This window comes from Erinaceus europaeus, chromosome 7 (genome assembly GCF_950295315.1).
Source record: "Erinaceus europaeus chromosome 7, mEriEur2.1, whole genome shotgun sequence".
Taxonomy (NCBI): domain Eukaryota; kingdom Metazoa; phylum Chordata; class Mammalia; order Eulipotyphla; family Erinaceidae; genus Erinaceus; species Erinaceus europaeus.
The window spans coordinates 32802323-32818025 of record NC_080168.1 but is presented as its reverse complement, the minus strand read 5'-3'; the positions used below and the strand labels follow the sequence as shown (position 1 = coordinate 32818025).

Below are 15703 nucleotides of genomic sequence, written 5' to 3'. Positions count from 1 at the left end.
GTTGGTTTTAACTAAACATCTGAAGAAGTAATTATACAACAGTTCTGATCACTTTTACCTTTAAAAAATATAATCATTATTTTATTTCCTTTGTTGTTTTCTCTTTATTCTCTTTCTTTTCCTTGTGCTTTGTTAGTCCACAGAAGACATGGGTCAATGTGAACCACACCCACTTGTTTACATGCTCACTGTTGCAAATACATAAGATTATAAGTTAGAAAAGAAGAATTAGCTTCCAATCCTTTGACCTTCTCCCACAAAAGAAGAATTAGTCCAGTTGGTTTTTTTCAAAATGGATTCTAGGATTCTTAGTGTTCCCTATCCTCCTCAGGCTTAGTTTTAGGGTAGATGATGGGGAAGAGCTGTAATCTTCTCAGCAGCTTTTCAGTTTGTTTAGGGAATGGATCAAAGAAGATTTTACTGGATGGATTATATTATTATTATTATTATTATTATTATTATTATTATTATTATTATTATATAAGGGGAAAATAGCCCTATAATGTCTTTTGTCTGAAGACAAGCTAAACAAGCACCACGAAATATACCTCTCAGCCAGAGTCCTGGTCAGCAAGCTGGTAGACATTAAGATTCTGAATTCCTCATTGATTATTATCTGTCACTGTTAGTCAGTTGACTTCCTGCTATAACAAAAGAGCTAGTATCTCTGCCTAGTACTTTACAAATAGACTTCTAGAAGAGAGATGTCTAAAAAGAATTATATTGAGACACATTTCTAAGAAGCAATTATATTGAGTGGTGGAATGGAAGCCACCAGTATTTCTCAAAATAGTGTTTTGTGATTACTAGATACAACTGATGTGAGGCTTTTATGATTATCTTAAAAGAATGGGTCCTATAAGATAATGCACAAAATCTGTACCATCTGAAAATAAGAAATGCTTTGATTTTTGTATTTATTCCAAAAGCATTATAATCATACTCATTTAAAAACAAACAAAACAGAGCTTTAATGTAATATTCCAAAGCATTTGTGAGCTCTTTTTCAAGTACTGTTGATAATTATTATAATCCACATGTTAAAAACAAAAAACAAAAAATAAATACCACATTCTAGGCTGCTAGACCTCAGAGAAAATAAGCAGATAAGGTGTATTTGGTAGAAAGGACTGGAGTTAGTCTTGGGATCAATTTTCGCCAACACCCCACTGCCTAAAGGTCAGTAATATGAATCCTTTTAATTTGAGCACATTGGGAAGCAGCCCATGCTGAGGTACAATTTAAGTTGTCAAGTGTCTCCTGTGTGGTATATAGTCATCTGATGTCAGGCAGAGGGACAGTTAGCCCTGGATCTTTATATCCTAACTCCCAATATAGCATCCTTGTGGATGGTCATTGAACAGTAGGTACTCTATGATGAGAATATCACTTCAAGCAAGGCTGTGATCTGCCTTGGAATAATAACTGAGTTAATAAAAATATAGGCTCAAAACCTGTACTAGTCCAAGTTCTCCAGAGAGAACTTTTCCACACACAACAATACAACCCCCACTAGGTCCTCTGCCATCATGTTCCGGGACCTGAACTCTCCTCCCTCATCCACCCCAGAGTCTTTTACTTTGGTGCAATACACTCTGCTCTAATTTCTTTGAATATATTTGATGCTTCCCCCTCCCCTCTTTTTTCTCCAGGGTTATTGTCCCAGCACTATGAATCTACTACTCCTGGCAGCCATTTTTGCATTTAACTGGATAGACAGAGAGAAATTGAGAGGGGAGAGGGGTCTGGAGAGGGAGAGAGAAAGATATGCATCAGCAGACCTGCTTCACCACTTGTAAAGTGTCCTTGCTGCAGATGAGGGAGCTGGGTCTTGAACTCAGATCCTTGCACTTAGTACTATGTGCACTTAACCGGGTGCACCACCACCCAGCTCCCTCTCCCTCTCAGCTTCCTCAGGCATCCCAATAACTCTGATGTTCATCTTTCTAATGAATCTGCTATTTCACGAAGAAATGCTTCATTTTTCCTAAACCCATCATCTCCAACAACTTTAGATTCAGAGTGTGATGGTTCTGTCTTGTAGAATATCCTGATATTTTCTCCTTTTCTGTTCCACCAGATTTAGTCTACTTCCTAGGCTTTTAGCTCAGCCTGAACTGAATTCGAAGTGTCCTTCATATCCTGTTTGAAATTTTTTTTTCCTTTGTATACTTTGTAATTTCTTGGTAAAGTCATCTCTGAGTTCTTGAATCTATGTATGTTTTTAGTTTCTTAAACTGATTTCATAATGAGTTTTCTGAACTTTATCTTATCTTTTTCCAGACCTGTGTTTGTCTGGTTATTTAGAGTTTCTGTCATCACTGTCTTTTTCTCAAGTTATACATTTAGTGTGCTAGCAGGAGGCACTGTGGCTAAGGTGTTGGATTTGCCTATTTATGTATCTTTGTGGGGGAGGAGAGATTTTTATCCTGTGTCACTAGGCCAGTTTCGTGTCTTGTTATGTCGGTATAGTGTCTCCCAGCTGTAGTTCCAGCCTCTGGTGGAACAGTATAGAAGAATTCTTTTCTCCTGAGTGTTCAGAGAGGAAGCAGGATTAATTTCTCTAGCTGGGTGCCAGTGCATGTACAGCCCATGCAGGATTAGTTCCCAGTCAGGTTTTTGCCTTATATCGTGGTGGTCCTTGTGGACAGGTCAATTTCTTGACCACCTGAGTTCAGACTTTAAGGCCCCCAGATTCCCTGTCTTCCTTCCTTTGGCCACATGCTCTGTTTTATAAGTACCAGAATGGCATCAGCTGCCACTAGGTAGTTTATTAATTCTTGAGAACTCCTCCCTCATTCCTTTTCCATCCACTGACAATGCTTGCCTGCATCTACTTGTGGTTAAGTAAGCATCTTAAGAAGTCATAGTGGTGGGAGCCAATGGTAGCACAGCGGGTTAAGCACACATGGCACAAAGCACATAGACCTGTGTAAGGCTCCCGGGTTTGAGCACCTAGCTCCCCACCTACAGGGGAGTCATTTCACAAGCGGTGAAACAGGTCTGCAGGTGTCTATCTCTCTTTCCCCTTCTCTGTCTTCCCCTCCTCTCTCCATTTCTCTCTCTCCTATCCAGTAACAACAACAGTAATAACAGCAACAATAACAAGGACAACAAAATGGAAAAATGACCTCCAGGAGCAGTGGATTCATGGTGCAGGCACCAAGCCCTAGCAATAACCCTGGAGGAAAAAAATTATAGTTGTAAATTGGTGAGTTTTTAGGTTATTTTTTTTTAAAGTAGTTTTAACTCAATCTCAGAAGAACTGCCCCTGGTAATCCCTACTTTGCTGCCATTAGCCATTTGCAGTTTGGTGCCAGCCAAAGAAGTCTGGCTTCAGTTTGGAGTATTCCTCCCTCAACCCTTTTTTCTACCCACTGGCCACATGTGTCTACATTCACTTAGTGAGTTTTCGAAGAAATCCCAGTTGTATTTTGTTGAGTTTTCAGGTGATTTTTTGGTTGCTCTTTCTAGTTTATGAGGGACGTTTTTCTAGTTCATGAAGGAAGTGATCTGAAACACCTCCTACTCCATAGCCATACCTCCAGAAGTATCTTGGCTCACATGATTGAAGGTGAGATTTGTGTTTACAAGCTGGAGAACTTAAAAGGCTAGTGATATTATTTCAGTTGCATCTGAAGGCCTGAGAATCTAGGGAGCTAATGGTATAAGTCCCAAAGTCTAAAGTCTAGGAACCTCTGATGTCAGGGGTAGAAGAAGAAAGAGAGAATTTGTTCTTCGTCTATGTTATTGTTCTACTACAGTCTCTAATAGATTGGGTTCTTCTTCTAGTGTTTGCCCTTCTTCCGTAGCCAGTCAACAGCATCAGGTTGAGCCTGATGTAAAGTTTCGAGACCTCCTTTGAATCTGGAGAGGTGGCAGTCGTTGACTATGTGGGTCATAGTCTGTCTGCAGCCGCAGGGGCAGTTCGGGTCGTCTCTGGCTCCCCAGCGATGGAACATAGCGGCGCACCGGCCATGGCCTGTTCAGTAGCGATTGAGGAGAGCCCAATCATAACGTGCTAGGTCAAAGCCGGGTTGACGCTTGCAGGGGGTCTGTGATGAGGTGTTTGTTCTTTACCTCAGCTGACTGCCAACTCTGTTTCCAAGAGACTGGAACAGAGAAGTTCAGTGTAGGTGTAGGGGACCAGATTGGGTGATGAGACGTCAAGCGTTGAACAGGGTGGGCGAAGATATCCGCGTATATTGGCAGGTCCGGTCGAGCGTAGATGTGGGAAATGAGCTTAGATGATGCCGCATCCCGACGAATATCTGGCGGGGCGATGTTGCTAAGAATTGGCAGCCATGGAACGGGGGTGGAACGGATGGTTCCAGAAATTATCCTCATGGAGGAATATAATTTGGAATCGACCAAGTGGACATGGGGGCTACGGAACCAAACTGGGGCACAGTATTCTGCAGTGGAATAGCATAATGCCAGAGATGATGATCGCAGTGTGGAAGCGCTTGCGCCCCATGAGGAGCTGGCCAGTCTTGCAATGATGTTATTCCTCGTGCCCACCTTTGCTGCAGTTTTTATGAGATGTTTGTGAAATGACAGAGTACGATCGAGAGTAACGCCAAGATAGACTGGCTGGGCTTCATGCCGGATTCTCGTATCACCAAGCTGCACATTAAGCTCACGTGAGGCCGAGGCATGGTGTAGATGGAAAATAGATGATACCATTTTTGCAGTGGTAGGGATTAGTCGCCATTTTTTACAGTAATCAGATATCAGAGGCATGTCTTTCGTGAGTGTTTCCTCGAGGATGTCGAACTTTCGTGAGTGTTTCCTCGAGGATGCCTGAGTTGCACAGCAGATGTCATCGGCGTAGATGAACTTTCTTGAAGAAGTTTCTGGGAGGTCATTGATGTAAATATTAAATAGCGTAGGAGCCAGAACAGAGCCCTGGGGGAGGCCACTTGAGACAAGTCTCCATCTGCTAGACTTGTCACCCAGATGTACCCGGAATCTTCTGTTTTGGAGAAGAAACGATATAGTGTTGGCCACCCATGGAGGCAGGCATCTTGAGATCTTGACTAGGAGACCACAGTGCCAGACCATGTCATAGGCTGCTGTGAGATCAACAAAGACAGCACCCGTCTTTAAATTCTTCTGGAATCCATTTTCAATGTAAGTTGAGAGGGCCAGGGCTTGTTTGCAGGTAGATCTTCCTGGGCGGAAACCAGCCTGGGCGGGTGATAGGAATTTCTCTGTAAGATGAGAAATACATGACAGAAGCAGCCTCTCAAGGAGTTTGTAACACACGGAGAGGAGAGAAATTGGTCTATAGCTGGCGGCCAGTGTTGGGTCTTTCTTTGGTTTCAAAACCGCTATAATCTTCGCACGACGCCAAACTTTGGGCATAGACTCAGATTCCAAGATGTGGGACAGGAATGAAGCGAGCCACTTCTTTGCCGTGGGACCCAGGTTAAGAATGAGTTTTGGGGTGATGTTATCATAGCCAGCAGCTGTTCCCAGTTTAACCCTCTTAAAAAAGCGTCTTAAAGCGTCTTCCAGTTCAGACAGTGTAAAGGGAGAGATTTTTGGAGATGGACAAGATAACCGGAAGTGGGATGACCACTCATGGGAAACTTCTCTTTTCCAGACTGGGTCGATCTTAGCACGTCCAACTTGAGTTAGGTGACTGGCCACTGAGTTTGGAGATACGGGAGGATGGGAGATGGGAGGGGGTTGACTACCGGCACCCAGTCTGTGAAGAAGCTTCCAGGCCTTCCTACTTGAGTGGGTGAAGTTCAGACTTTCCGTGAGTTGTTGCCAGCGGGCTTGGTGTGCTGCATCCAGGGAGGCAAAGAGATGGTCAGCCACATCTGGGTCGTCTGACTCATCATACTGCTTTAGTAGTTGCTTGCATTCAGCATCAAGACAAGGCGTATAGTTAGCATGTCTCCCACGAGGAATGGCTTGGGAAGCTGCTTTGAAGATGGCTTGGTGGAAGCGCCTGTAGGAATCTTCAGGGGGGATAGAGTTAATTGGAATTGCAGGAATAGATTTGTTGGTAAGATCACTGAACAGACGCCAGTTTGCTTTCCGAAAGTTCCATCTTAGTTTCTCCGAGCACAGAATCAGTGGGAGCTGGAGACCAATGTGGATGATAGCTGGGCGGTGATGACTGTGCGGGAAGATCTTGAGAACTTGTCTCGTAGCGGGAAAGGCTTGGCCGTTGACTGTGCTAATCCAGCATAGGTCGGGTGACGAGTCTTTATTCCATCTAGCACTGTGAAAAGAGCCTGGCTGTTTGGGATCATATAATAGGGAGAGGTCATTCGCTGAAGCCCAGTCGGCTAAGATAGAGCCATCAGCACGAGTGGAGGAATATCCCCAGTCTTGGTGATGACTATTAAAGTCTCCAACGTAAACGGCTGGGTGATTCGGGCTAGGCAGGACTTCATTATTCCATGAGGCACTGGGAGGCTTATATACGTTGACGAGCTGAATAGTTCCAATAGTAATGGAGTCGTAGAAGGTCGAAGAGGCCGTATGGTAAACGTCCGCAAGACACGATTTGGCGTAGATGGCTCAGCTGTGTTTAGGATGGAGATTATAGCATATTAAATCGAATCCACTGATGGTGAATCGAGCAGCTTCATCGACTGCTATATGTGTTTCTTGTAGGCAGATAACATCTGCCTGATGCTGAATCGCCAATTGACCAATAAGAATGCGTTTGGCAAAGGACAGCCCCTCAACATTAAGTTGGAGGACTCGAAGAGCAGGACCAACAGCTTGAAAGCTGTCAGGAGCTGCTTGTTGCTGGCTTTGAAAGTGACTGGGATCCATGTGGATTCAGTCGGCTAGGAAGGATCGTCAGTTTCCCCAATGAATAGGGTACTCACGAGATGTACCACGGGAAGGTCGATCCAATGCATCCCAGATTGGGTGATGCCTGCTCAAAGGGGATCTCTTTACTTAATCCACAATTCAGATGCTAATCTTTTCTGGGAAAACACCTTCACAGATACATTCAGAAATAACGTTTTATCAGTTATCTGGACATTTCCTAGCCTAGCAAAATGATGTATAAAATTAACCATCTGGGACTTTACCAATATAATGCAGTATTGTCCATGAAACTACAAATGCTGGAAATACCAACATTCCCTTTTTTTTTTCTGTACATCAGTTGATGTAAGATGGCACACATCTAATTCTCCCCTGTAGCTCTCTGGTTGTCCTTCTACCTATTCCATGTCCTTCTACCTGTTCCATCCATCTCATCTTCCCCACTCATCTTTCTTTTATTTTCTTTTCTTTATTTAATATTGGATAGAGACAGAGAGAAATTGAGGGGGAAGGGAGAGAGAGGGAGAAGGAGAGAGACAGAGAGACACCTGCAGCCCTGCTTCACTCGAGAAGCTTCCCTTCTTCAGGTGGGGATCAGGGGCTTGAACCCGGGCCCTTGTGCACTGCAATGTATGCACTTGACCAGGTGCGCCACCACCTGGACCCCCCACTCATCTTTCTCTGTTTACATATAGGTGTTGGGAGTTCCCACAGAGGACACCTGGCCTGGAGTCTCCAAGCTACCTAACTACAACCCAGGTAATAATGATTTCAGCTTCTGAGTGCTCTGAGAATTAGCCATATCAGAACATTGGCTACACAATCTGTTTGTCCCATCTTAAATCAACAACCAAGATATGTCTCAGCAAGATTTCTCTTCTAAGAAGGAGACTGAAATAATAGTTGAGGCTAAGCCAGTCTTCCAACTCATAGTATACAGTCTAAATATAAATTTGAAATTGGGATCAGATAATGTTGCAACACACTTTCATGCCTGAAGCACAGAGGTCCAGGTTCAATGCCCTGAACCACCATAATCCAGACCTGAGCAGTGCTTTGGTTTAAGGTGAAAAAAATAGAAGAAAGGAAGAAGAAATTGAAATTACTGTTACTGTGGATTTTACATTCATTTCCAACTACCTCATGGGTTGAAAGAAAAACTCAAGAAATGGTCTTGCTTTCAAGTCTCATGACTATCACTGCATTTATTTTCGAGGTCATTGTACTTCATGTAACATTAAAAAAAAACTAGTATGATAGAAGTAGAGTCCTGTTAGCCCCATGATAATCCAGGTAAAATGTTTCTAGACGATTTCAGCTTTTATCTGTGCCCTCTACGCCTCACACTTGCTCATTTTCTTTTTCTTTTTAAAATATTTTTTATTATCTTTACATATTTATTGGATAGAGACAGTCAGAAATTGAGAGGAAGGGGGAGGGAGAGAGACAGAGAGACACCTGCAATCCTGCTTTACCACTCACAAAGCTTTCCCCCCTGCAGGTGGGAACCAGGGGCTCGAACCTGGGTCCTTGCAGATTGTATTATGTGCGCTCAACCAAGTACACCACCACCCGGCCCCACATTTGGCCATTTTCTTTCTTTCTTTCTTCTTCTTTCTTTCTGCTTTCTTCCTTCCTTCCTTCCTTCCTTCCTTCCTTCCTTCCTTCCTTCCTTCCTTTCTTTCTCTCTCTCTCTATCTTTCTTTCTTTCTTTTTCCTTTTTTACTTCTCTTTTTTTTAAGGAACAATTTTTTTAAATATTTATGTATTGAGTAGAGACAGAGAAATTGAGAAGGGAGGGGGAGATAGAGAGGGAGAGAGACAGAGAGACACCTGCAGCCCTGATTCACCACTTGTGAAGCTTCCCCCCTGTAGGTGGGGACCAGGGCTTAAACCCAGATCCTTGTGCACTGTAATGTGAGCGCTTGACCAGGTGCACCACAGCCTGGCCCCACATTTGGTCATTTTCTAGCACCCATTTGACTCTGCAAGGTTGTCTCTTGGGGGTGGATTTGGATTAGTACTAGAAGTGTTGTTCATAAAGGAAATATTTGACAAATGTCCTAAAGGTCATGAGAGGCCAGATTATCCAACAGTCACAAGAAGGAAGAGAAAAGCAGCGAGTTACAGGATAAAAGACCATATTTAATCCTGGGCAAGCAAGTAATGGCCTTAAGAAAGCTGCAATCTTGGTAGCAGGATTAAAGGGCAGGTACTTGTGTACAGATAAGGACAAGGCTAGGATGAACATGCACCAAGTCACTTTCTATTCTTACTGTTCTTAGATTGATTCATTCTTTTAAATATTTTCTCCAAATTGTTGCCCTCTCCAATTTAGGTATGAAAGTATTCTGGAAGGTTTCATGGAAGTAATAAACTCCAGGGAGATTTCAGAAGATGACTAGAAAGGAAAATAGAAGACATGGAAAGCTGGATTTTTTTTCTCTTGTCTCCAACTTTTTATACTTTTGGTAAAAAAGTTGTACACAGAAAAAAGAAGTATCTAGAAAGAGAAGTAGGGGAGTGGAGAATAGAAGGGAGGTGGTCAAAAGGAACACCAGCTATAAAATAAATCAATGCTAGGTATGAATGTACATGCTGAGTGCAGCTAACACTCCAGTGATGCACAGGAGAGTTATTACGGGAATAAACCCTGAGAGTTCTCACTGTGAGGAGAAAAGTGCCTCACCCATCTTGCATTTTTATTGTGTCTCTAGGAGAAGATGGCTATTAACTGAACCTGTGGTGGTAATCACCTCACGATAACGTGTAAATCAAACCATCGAAGTCCGTGCCTTAAAGTTATGTAGTAATATGCATCAATTATTTCTCAATAGTACTAGAAAAATTAAAAAAAATTATACATAAGGATCAGGCATCTTGAACTCACTAGGATTAAGGAATCCCCACTATGAGCTAAATACTAACTATAAACTCATTCCAGTTGCTCTGATAATGCATTGCTAAGTGACCTTAGTGTCATTTACAAATGGTTTGCCACTTGTAAATGATTTTGCTAGAGTTTAGCATCTTCAGAAAATGCCATTCCTCACCACAGGGCTTGGGATATTACCTTTTCTCTTTGTTCTGAGATAGAGAGAAAAAGAATAGGCTTCTTGTGCAAACCACATTGCTCCATCCCCAGTTGCCATGGTTTCTAGAAAAAAACTGGTCCTCATCTCCTCATCTTTCCCCACATTTGTTTACCTATTCCTTCCTGCAAGCACAGATGTCTTATCCAAGTGGAAATTGGGAACCACTCCGCTTCCTAACATCAATACGAAAAGAAATTTGGTGTCACAGGTTGGATGCAGAAAATAATTTGGACAGCCGGGTGGCGGTGCACCAGGCTGAGCACTCACATTACAGCTCACAAGAAAATAATTTGGGTAATAGCAATGCAAAGTAGCTTTGGTGGACATAAACAGTTTTTCCAAACCTCAAACACCTGGGTTTCAGGTTGGTCCCGGCAGCCAACAGGGGTCCTTAATGCATAAGGCCTTGGTCAGAAACCTGGTCAAAATGCTTCCCTGCTGGTTTCTGTACTAAATCAGGTAATTGGGAAATATGCTTCATTTTTCATTTTGCTGTGGTTTCAAAGTAAGGTGCAGCATTTTATTAATGAAGAGAATTCTCTGGGCCCAACATTATCCTGATTCTTTGCATTGTTTTGTAGTGAGGATGTCACTGAATCAAGTCAACACATTTCAAGCACTTACTGCCTACCAGGCTGTGTTACTGGGTCTCCACAGATGGATATGACATTCTGTTGGGTTTCTGAGAGTTAGTGTTTGTATCCATGCTCATTTTGCAGTGCTCCTTGTTACCAGAACATTTATTTAACTATGAGTGCTGCTCCCATGGACTTTGGCAGTGAGCAGCCATGGCCCACTCTAAACTTCCAGAAGGGTGTTGTAACCTTAAGTCCAGCCAAAACGGCTTAACCCAGTACTTGCAAATCTTCCAGCCCAGCATAGTCTGTGCACAGGATCAGTACCACTGGTAACTTAGTCTGAAGGACTATTTTTTTTATTTCTATATTTATTTATGTATTTATTTTCCCTTTTGTTGCCCTTGTTTTTTATTATTATTGTAGTTATTGTTGTTGTTACTATGCCATTGTTAGGACAGAGAGAAATGGAGAGAGGAGGGGAAGACAGAGATGGGGGAGAGAAAGATAGACACCTACAGACCTGCTTCACCACCTGTGAAGCGACTCCCCTGCAAGTGGGGAGCTGGGGGCTTGAACCGGGATCCTTAGTGAAGGACTATTTTTTACTCTGTGTCTAGAGCCTTCCCTGTGTGAACCAGGAAGTCCCTTCTAACTACTCTCTATCCCCCAGTTGTTGCTGCTGCTTCCAAACTCTGAACTCCAATGACTAAAGGAATAGACTAGAGCCAGGGAAAAATGTCATGAAGGCAAGCCTTAAATGCCACTCTGGCTGGGGTTTCTAGCCCTTTCCCTTTCCGACTAAGGAATTAGGAAAAGTTAGCCTTAGGAGTTCGTAAACTTTGAATTCAGTTTGAGGGAACTGGAAAGCTCAGGAATTGGGAGAATCATCCAGGGCCCATCCATATATTAGCTTTGCCTTTTCTGGAATTTTCTGGAATGTATCAAGAGTATGACACAGTTTTTGTTTGTACAGGCTAAAAACAAAACAAAACACTGCTAATACAGCGGGACAGGTGTCTCTTACTGTTTTCTGGGGTTGCTGATAAACAGGATTGTAGATTTTGTTGTCTTCAGTTTAGACTCATAGACCTGAGTAAACCTGGGCAAGGTAAAAAAAAAAAAGAGTGCATAATTTTAAGACTGGTCTTTCTTCCTTTCTTCTTCCTCCCTTTTCCTTCCTTGCTTACTTCCTTCACACTCCCCATTTTAAGCAAGCTAGCTGAGAACTCAGTGTCCTCCACTTCAAAGGGCCAGTTGTCTTATTTTGATGTGGGCAGATTGAGAAGTAAGCTTTGAAAAGTATCGTTGTTTTTTTTCTTTCTTTTCTTTTCTTTTTTTTTTTCTTTTTTTGTCTAATCTTTTCTCCTGGGATAGCTTTCAGAGCAATATATCCAAGTGTCAGTGAGGGGGTTCTGACGAGCGCAGATTCCCAGACTCTCAGCAGGATCATTCTCTAACAGAAATATAAAAGTGAAATATTAAAAACCCTGGAACGTGAACTCCATCTGCAGAGTAGCCAGTGCCTTGTCTGCTTGCACCATGGGGAAAAAAAAAAGATCTTGAAAAAAAGAGGGAGGTGCAAAAAAAAAGTGCTTTTGAGTAAGAAGTTTACAGGTTTAGTAGAGCATAGTAACAACCCCTCAAAGAAGTGGGTGTGGCTCTGTGACCCCCCCAGAATGCTCCTCCTTTGACTCAGCCGCCAGAACACTCTCCCTACCCCCAGAGCACACCCCCTTTTCACATGCTAACCAAGGCGCCTGTGATTGGCTGAACAATAAACTGGTCACACTTGCTAAAGGCCTGCCATCTTTCACACAATTAGCCAAGACACATTAATCAAACTGGCAGAGTTGGGGCTGTGCTGGCCTCCTGCCATGGGGGAGGGGAGAAATTCTAGTGATCCGTAATGTAAGTCCACAGGGAGCATGCTGGAATAGATTTATACAAGTTGGAAGCCCCAACTGATGCCACTTCTGAAAAGCCTCAGCTTCACCCCACAAAGGACCCGATTGCTTAGAGCAGAATGGTTCACAGTGTTGGTTAAAAGTCTTGGGTAGACCCTGAGAGATATGTTTATGAGGTCCTCTGGCCATCTTGACTTCTCCTCTGTCCTCAAGAAAATGCACTCAGAGTCCCTCCCATCTCCTGCCTGGTCCTTTGAGTCTGACTGGAACCAGTAGGAATAGAGTATATGTGACAAGTAGAGAACCAGTTAAGAGAAAGATCTACCTGGCTCAGTCTTGGTCCCAAACTAAGCACTGTGAGGATATTAAAAAAAAAATAGTTGAGTGGTCCAGGAGGTGGCACAGTGGATAAAGCATTGGATTCTCAAGCATGAGGTCCCGAGTTCAACCCCCTGCAGCACATGTACCAGAGTGATGTCTGGTTCTTTCTCTCTCTCTCCTTCTATCTTCATGAATAAATAAATAAATAAATCCTTAAAAAAATAGTTGATGATGCAAGAGGAAAAAACAAAGAGGTTAACATTTGCATCTTCCGACTTCATTTTTCCAAGTCCCCTTTAAGTATATATGTGCACGCACAATACAGAGTTAATAAAATCATACCTTAGAGACCAGTTGGCTACAGAACTGTGTAGGGCTTTTAAGAAAATCAACTAAATATTTAGACATTTCTCAGCTAAAGTAAACGGGGGCTGTACTCGTCTGGAGGTTGTCCAGCCACCATCTCATTAGATGCAAGATGCTGTGATAAAGAACAGACTTTTTTTTTTCTGCCCACATGATTGCAGCCCAGTTGTGGTTTCTAATGTGTCATTGATTGTTTCATCCAACTCCTTTTGCTGTACTGAAAGGGTCTGCCGTGGCTCTGTTTGCTTCCTTAAACACAGTTTCTGAAAGCGCTCATGCTGTGTGAGCTCAAATCCGAGCATTAATGTACTGCTGGGTTCATTTCAGCACACTCAAAAGCACAGAGTTTAAATCCCTCTCAATTCCATTTGAGGCACCAGAAGACTTTATCCTTCTCCACTAATGGTTCCAAGTTTACATCTAGATACTGGGGGTCAAGGACAGGAGAGGATTTAGAAATAACAGTGCATGACATTAGTCAATGCATTTGCCAAATTGGCAATTAGTTCCTGATGTGCGTGCAAAGCATTTTGTTCCTGTCTCTTTGATGCTTGTTCCCATTGAGAAGGGAATAGAGTCCACCGAGGCCTTCAAACCTTTAAAGAAATATCTGCTGAAAATCATGCCTGATTCGTGACATGAGCTCAGCTGCAGGGAAGCATCCGGGATTATCCTGGTCCTTTCAGCCTCAGGAAAGAACACTGCACATGGAAAGGTTTTTCCACTGGAGACTGGAGGAACGTAGTGGAAATCAAAAGGCAGGAAAGCGGTACTAAAAGCCCTTCAGGGACCCAGATTCCGATGTACTATAAATGATAGGCAAATAGCTCCTGCTAACAGCCAGCTATTTTCAGTGTGCCTGCTCTTTCCATATTTAACCACCAGATGGAAGCAAGAAATAACAAGGATGGAACATTGACACCAATCTAGCTGTACACTAGGAGTGTTTTCTTTTTTTTTATTGATTTAATTATGATCAACAAGTGCATTGGGTCAGAGGGGTACAATTTCACACAGTTCCCACCACCAGAACTCCATATCCCATCCCCACCAATGGAAGCTTTCCTATTCTTTATCCTTCTGGGAGCATGGACCCAAGATCATTAAGGGATGCAGAAGGTGGAAGGTCTGGCTTCTGTAATTGGGTCTCTGCGGGACATAAGTGTTGGCAGGTCGATCCATACTCCTAGCTTGTTTCTGTCTTTCCCTGGTGGGGCAGGGCTCTAGAGAGGCAGGGTTCCAAGACACATTTGGTCCCAGGTCAGATTGAAAGAGGTTACAGTTAATGGTATTTATATATATCTTCCCGTGTTTGGGAGCCACTCTCTTCCCTGATCCAGCTTTCTAGTCCTATTTCCAACTCTGACACCATCTCCTCAGACAATACCTTTATCCCACCTGCATGTTAGCTGTCGAGCTCAGGCAAAAATAAGTGAAGTTATGGGCCCCTTGAAATATATCTAAAATAGACTTCCTGGCCTTTCCCACCATCAAGACCCCTAACCTCATCTGCTCTATTCTTACCATTAGGTTCCTGGCTATTAATCAGCCACCAAGTTGCAGATGTGTTTTCTTTTGCCCTGGAATCCAGTGTGAGAGCCTCACTTCATCTGCTATGCCAGCATGGCAGAGATGATGACTACATTCCAAAGGAGTCCTTTCCCTATTGTGATGATAAAGAGTTACCAGGCCTTGGGCTCAAAGGGTCCTGATTTTGTCTTGCTCTGCTTGAGGTGAACTCAGTGTAAGACCTCCATCAGCATTTGCTCAGTCACATGAGCCAAGGGACTTACTTATTCAGAGAACTCAACTTAGGGGAAAGATACTTACAAGAGAGGTTTTTTTTGTTTTGTTTTGTTTTTAACTGTGAGTACCAACTTTCATATGTAATGGCAAGTTCACACTCCATGGTGTCATTTCTGGAGGGACTTAGGGGGGATTACTTAATTCCCAGTCACCTCCACTCCTAAACAGGAGAAATTCTGTTATTTTAAGTGCATCCTATATGCCAGGCATAAGACATTCGTACTTGATTTTTTTTTTTTTTTGCCTCCAGGTTATTGCTGGAGCTCAGTGCCTGCACTAGGAATCCACTGCTCCTGGAGACCATTTATTTTTCCCATTGTTGTTGCTGTTGCTATTGGATAGGTCAGAGCAAAATCAAGAGAGATGGGGAAGACAGAGAGGGGGGAGAGAAAGAGAGACACCCACAGACCTGCTTCACCGCTTGTGAAGCGACTCCCCTGCAGCTGGGGAGCTGGGGGCTCCAACTGGGATTTCCTGCGCAGGTCCCTTCACTTTAGACTATGTGTGCTTAACCCACTGACTCACCACCACCCCCCCCCCATGCTTGATTATTTTTACCACTGTCTACCAGGGTCCTTGCCAGTGAGTCTAGAATCATTTTACTTATTTTTATTTTTTATTATCTTTATTTATTTATTGGATAGAGACAGCCAGAAATTGAGTGGAAAGGGGAAAGAGAGAGAGAGACATAGAGACACCTATAGCACTGCTTCACCACTTGCAAAGCTTTCCCCCTGCTTGGGCTGGGTCTCGAACCTGGGTACTTGTGCATTGTAACATGTGTGCCTGACCAGGTGTGCCACCACCCAGCCTCTCTAGAACCATTTTA

At 43.1% G+C, this 15703-nt stretch overlaps 1 protein-coding gene across 9 annotated transcripts in view; it reads left to right on the top strand.

The window, feature by feature from the left end:
* CDK15 (cyclin dependent kinase 15) overlaps nucleotides 1-15703 on the top strand; it is a 155218-nt gene that overhangs the window by 95340 nt on the left and 44175 nt on the right. For all 9 annotated transcript variants that reach the window (XM_060194133.1, XM_060194129.1, XM_060194127.1 and 6 more), the window contains one exon: nucleotides 7500-7563. In XM_060194133.1, the coding sequence (XP_060050116.1) occupies nucleotides 7500-7563 (64 nt within the window). The remainder of the gene's footprint in view (nucleotides 1-7499; nucleotides 7564-15703) is intronic.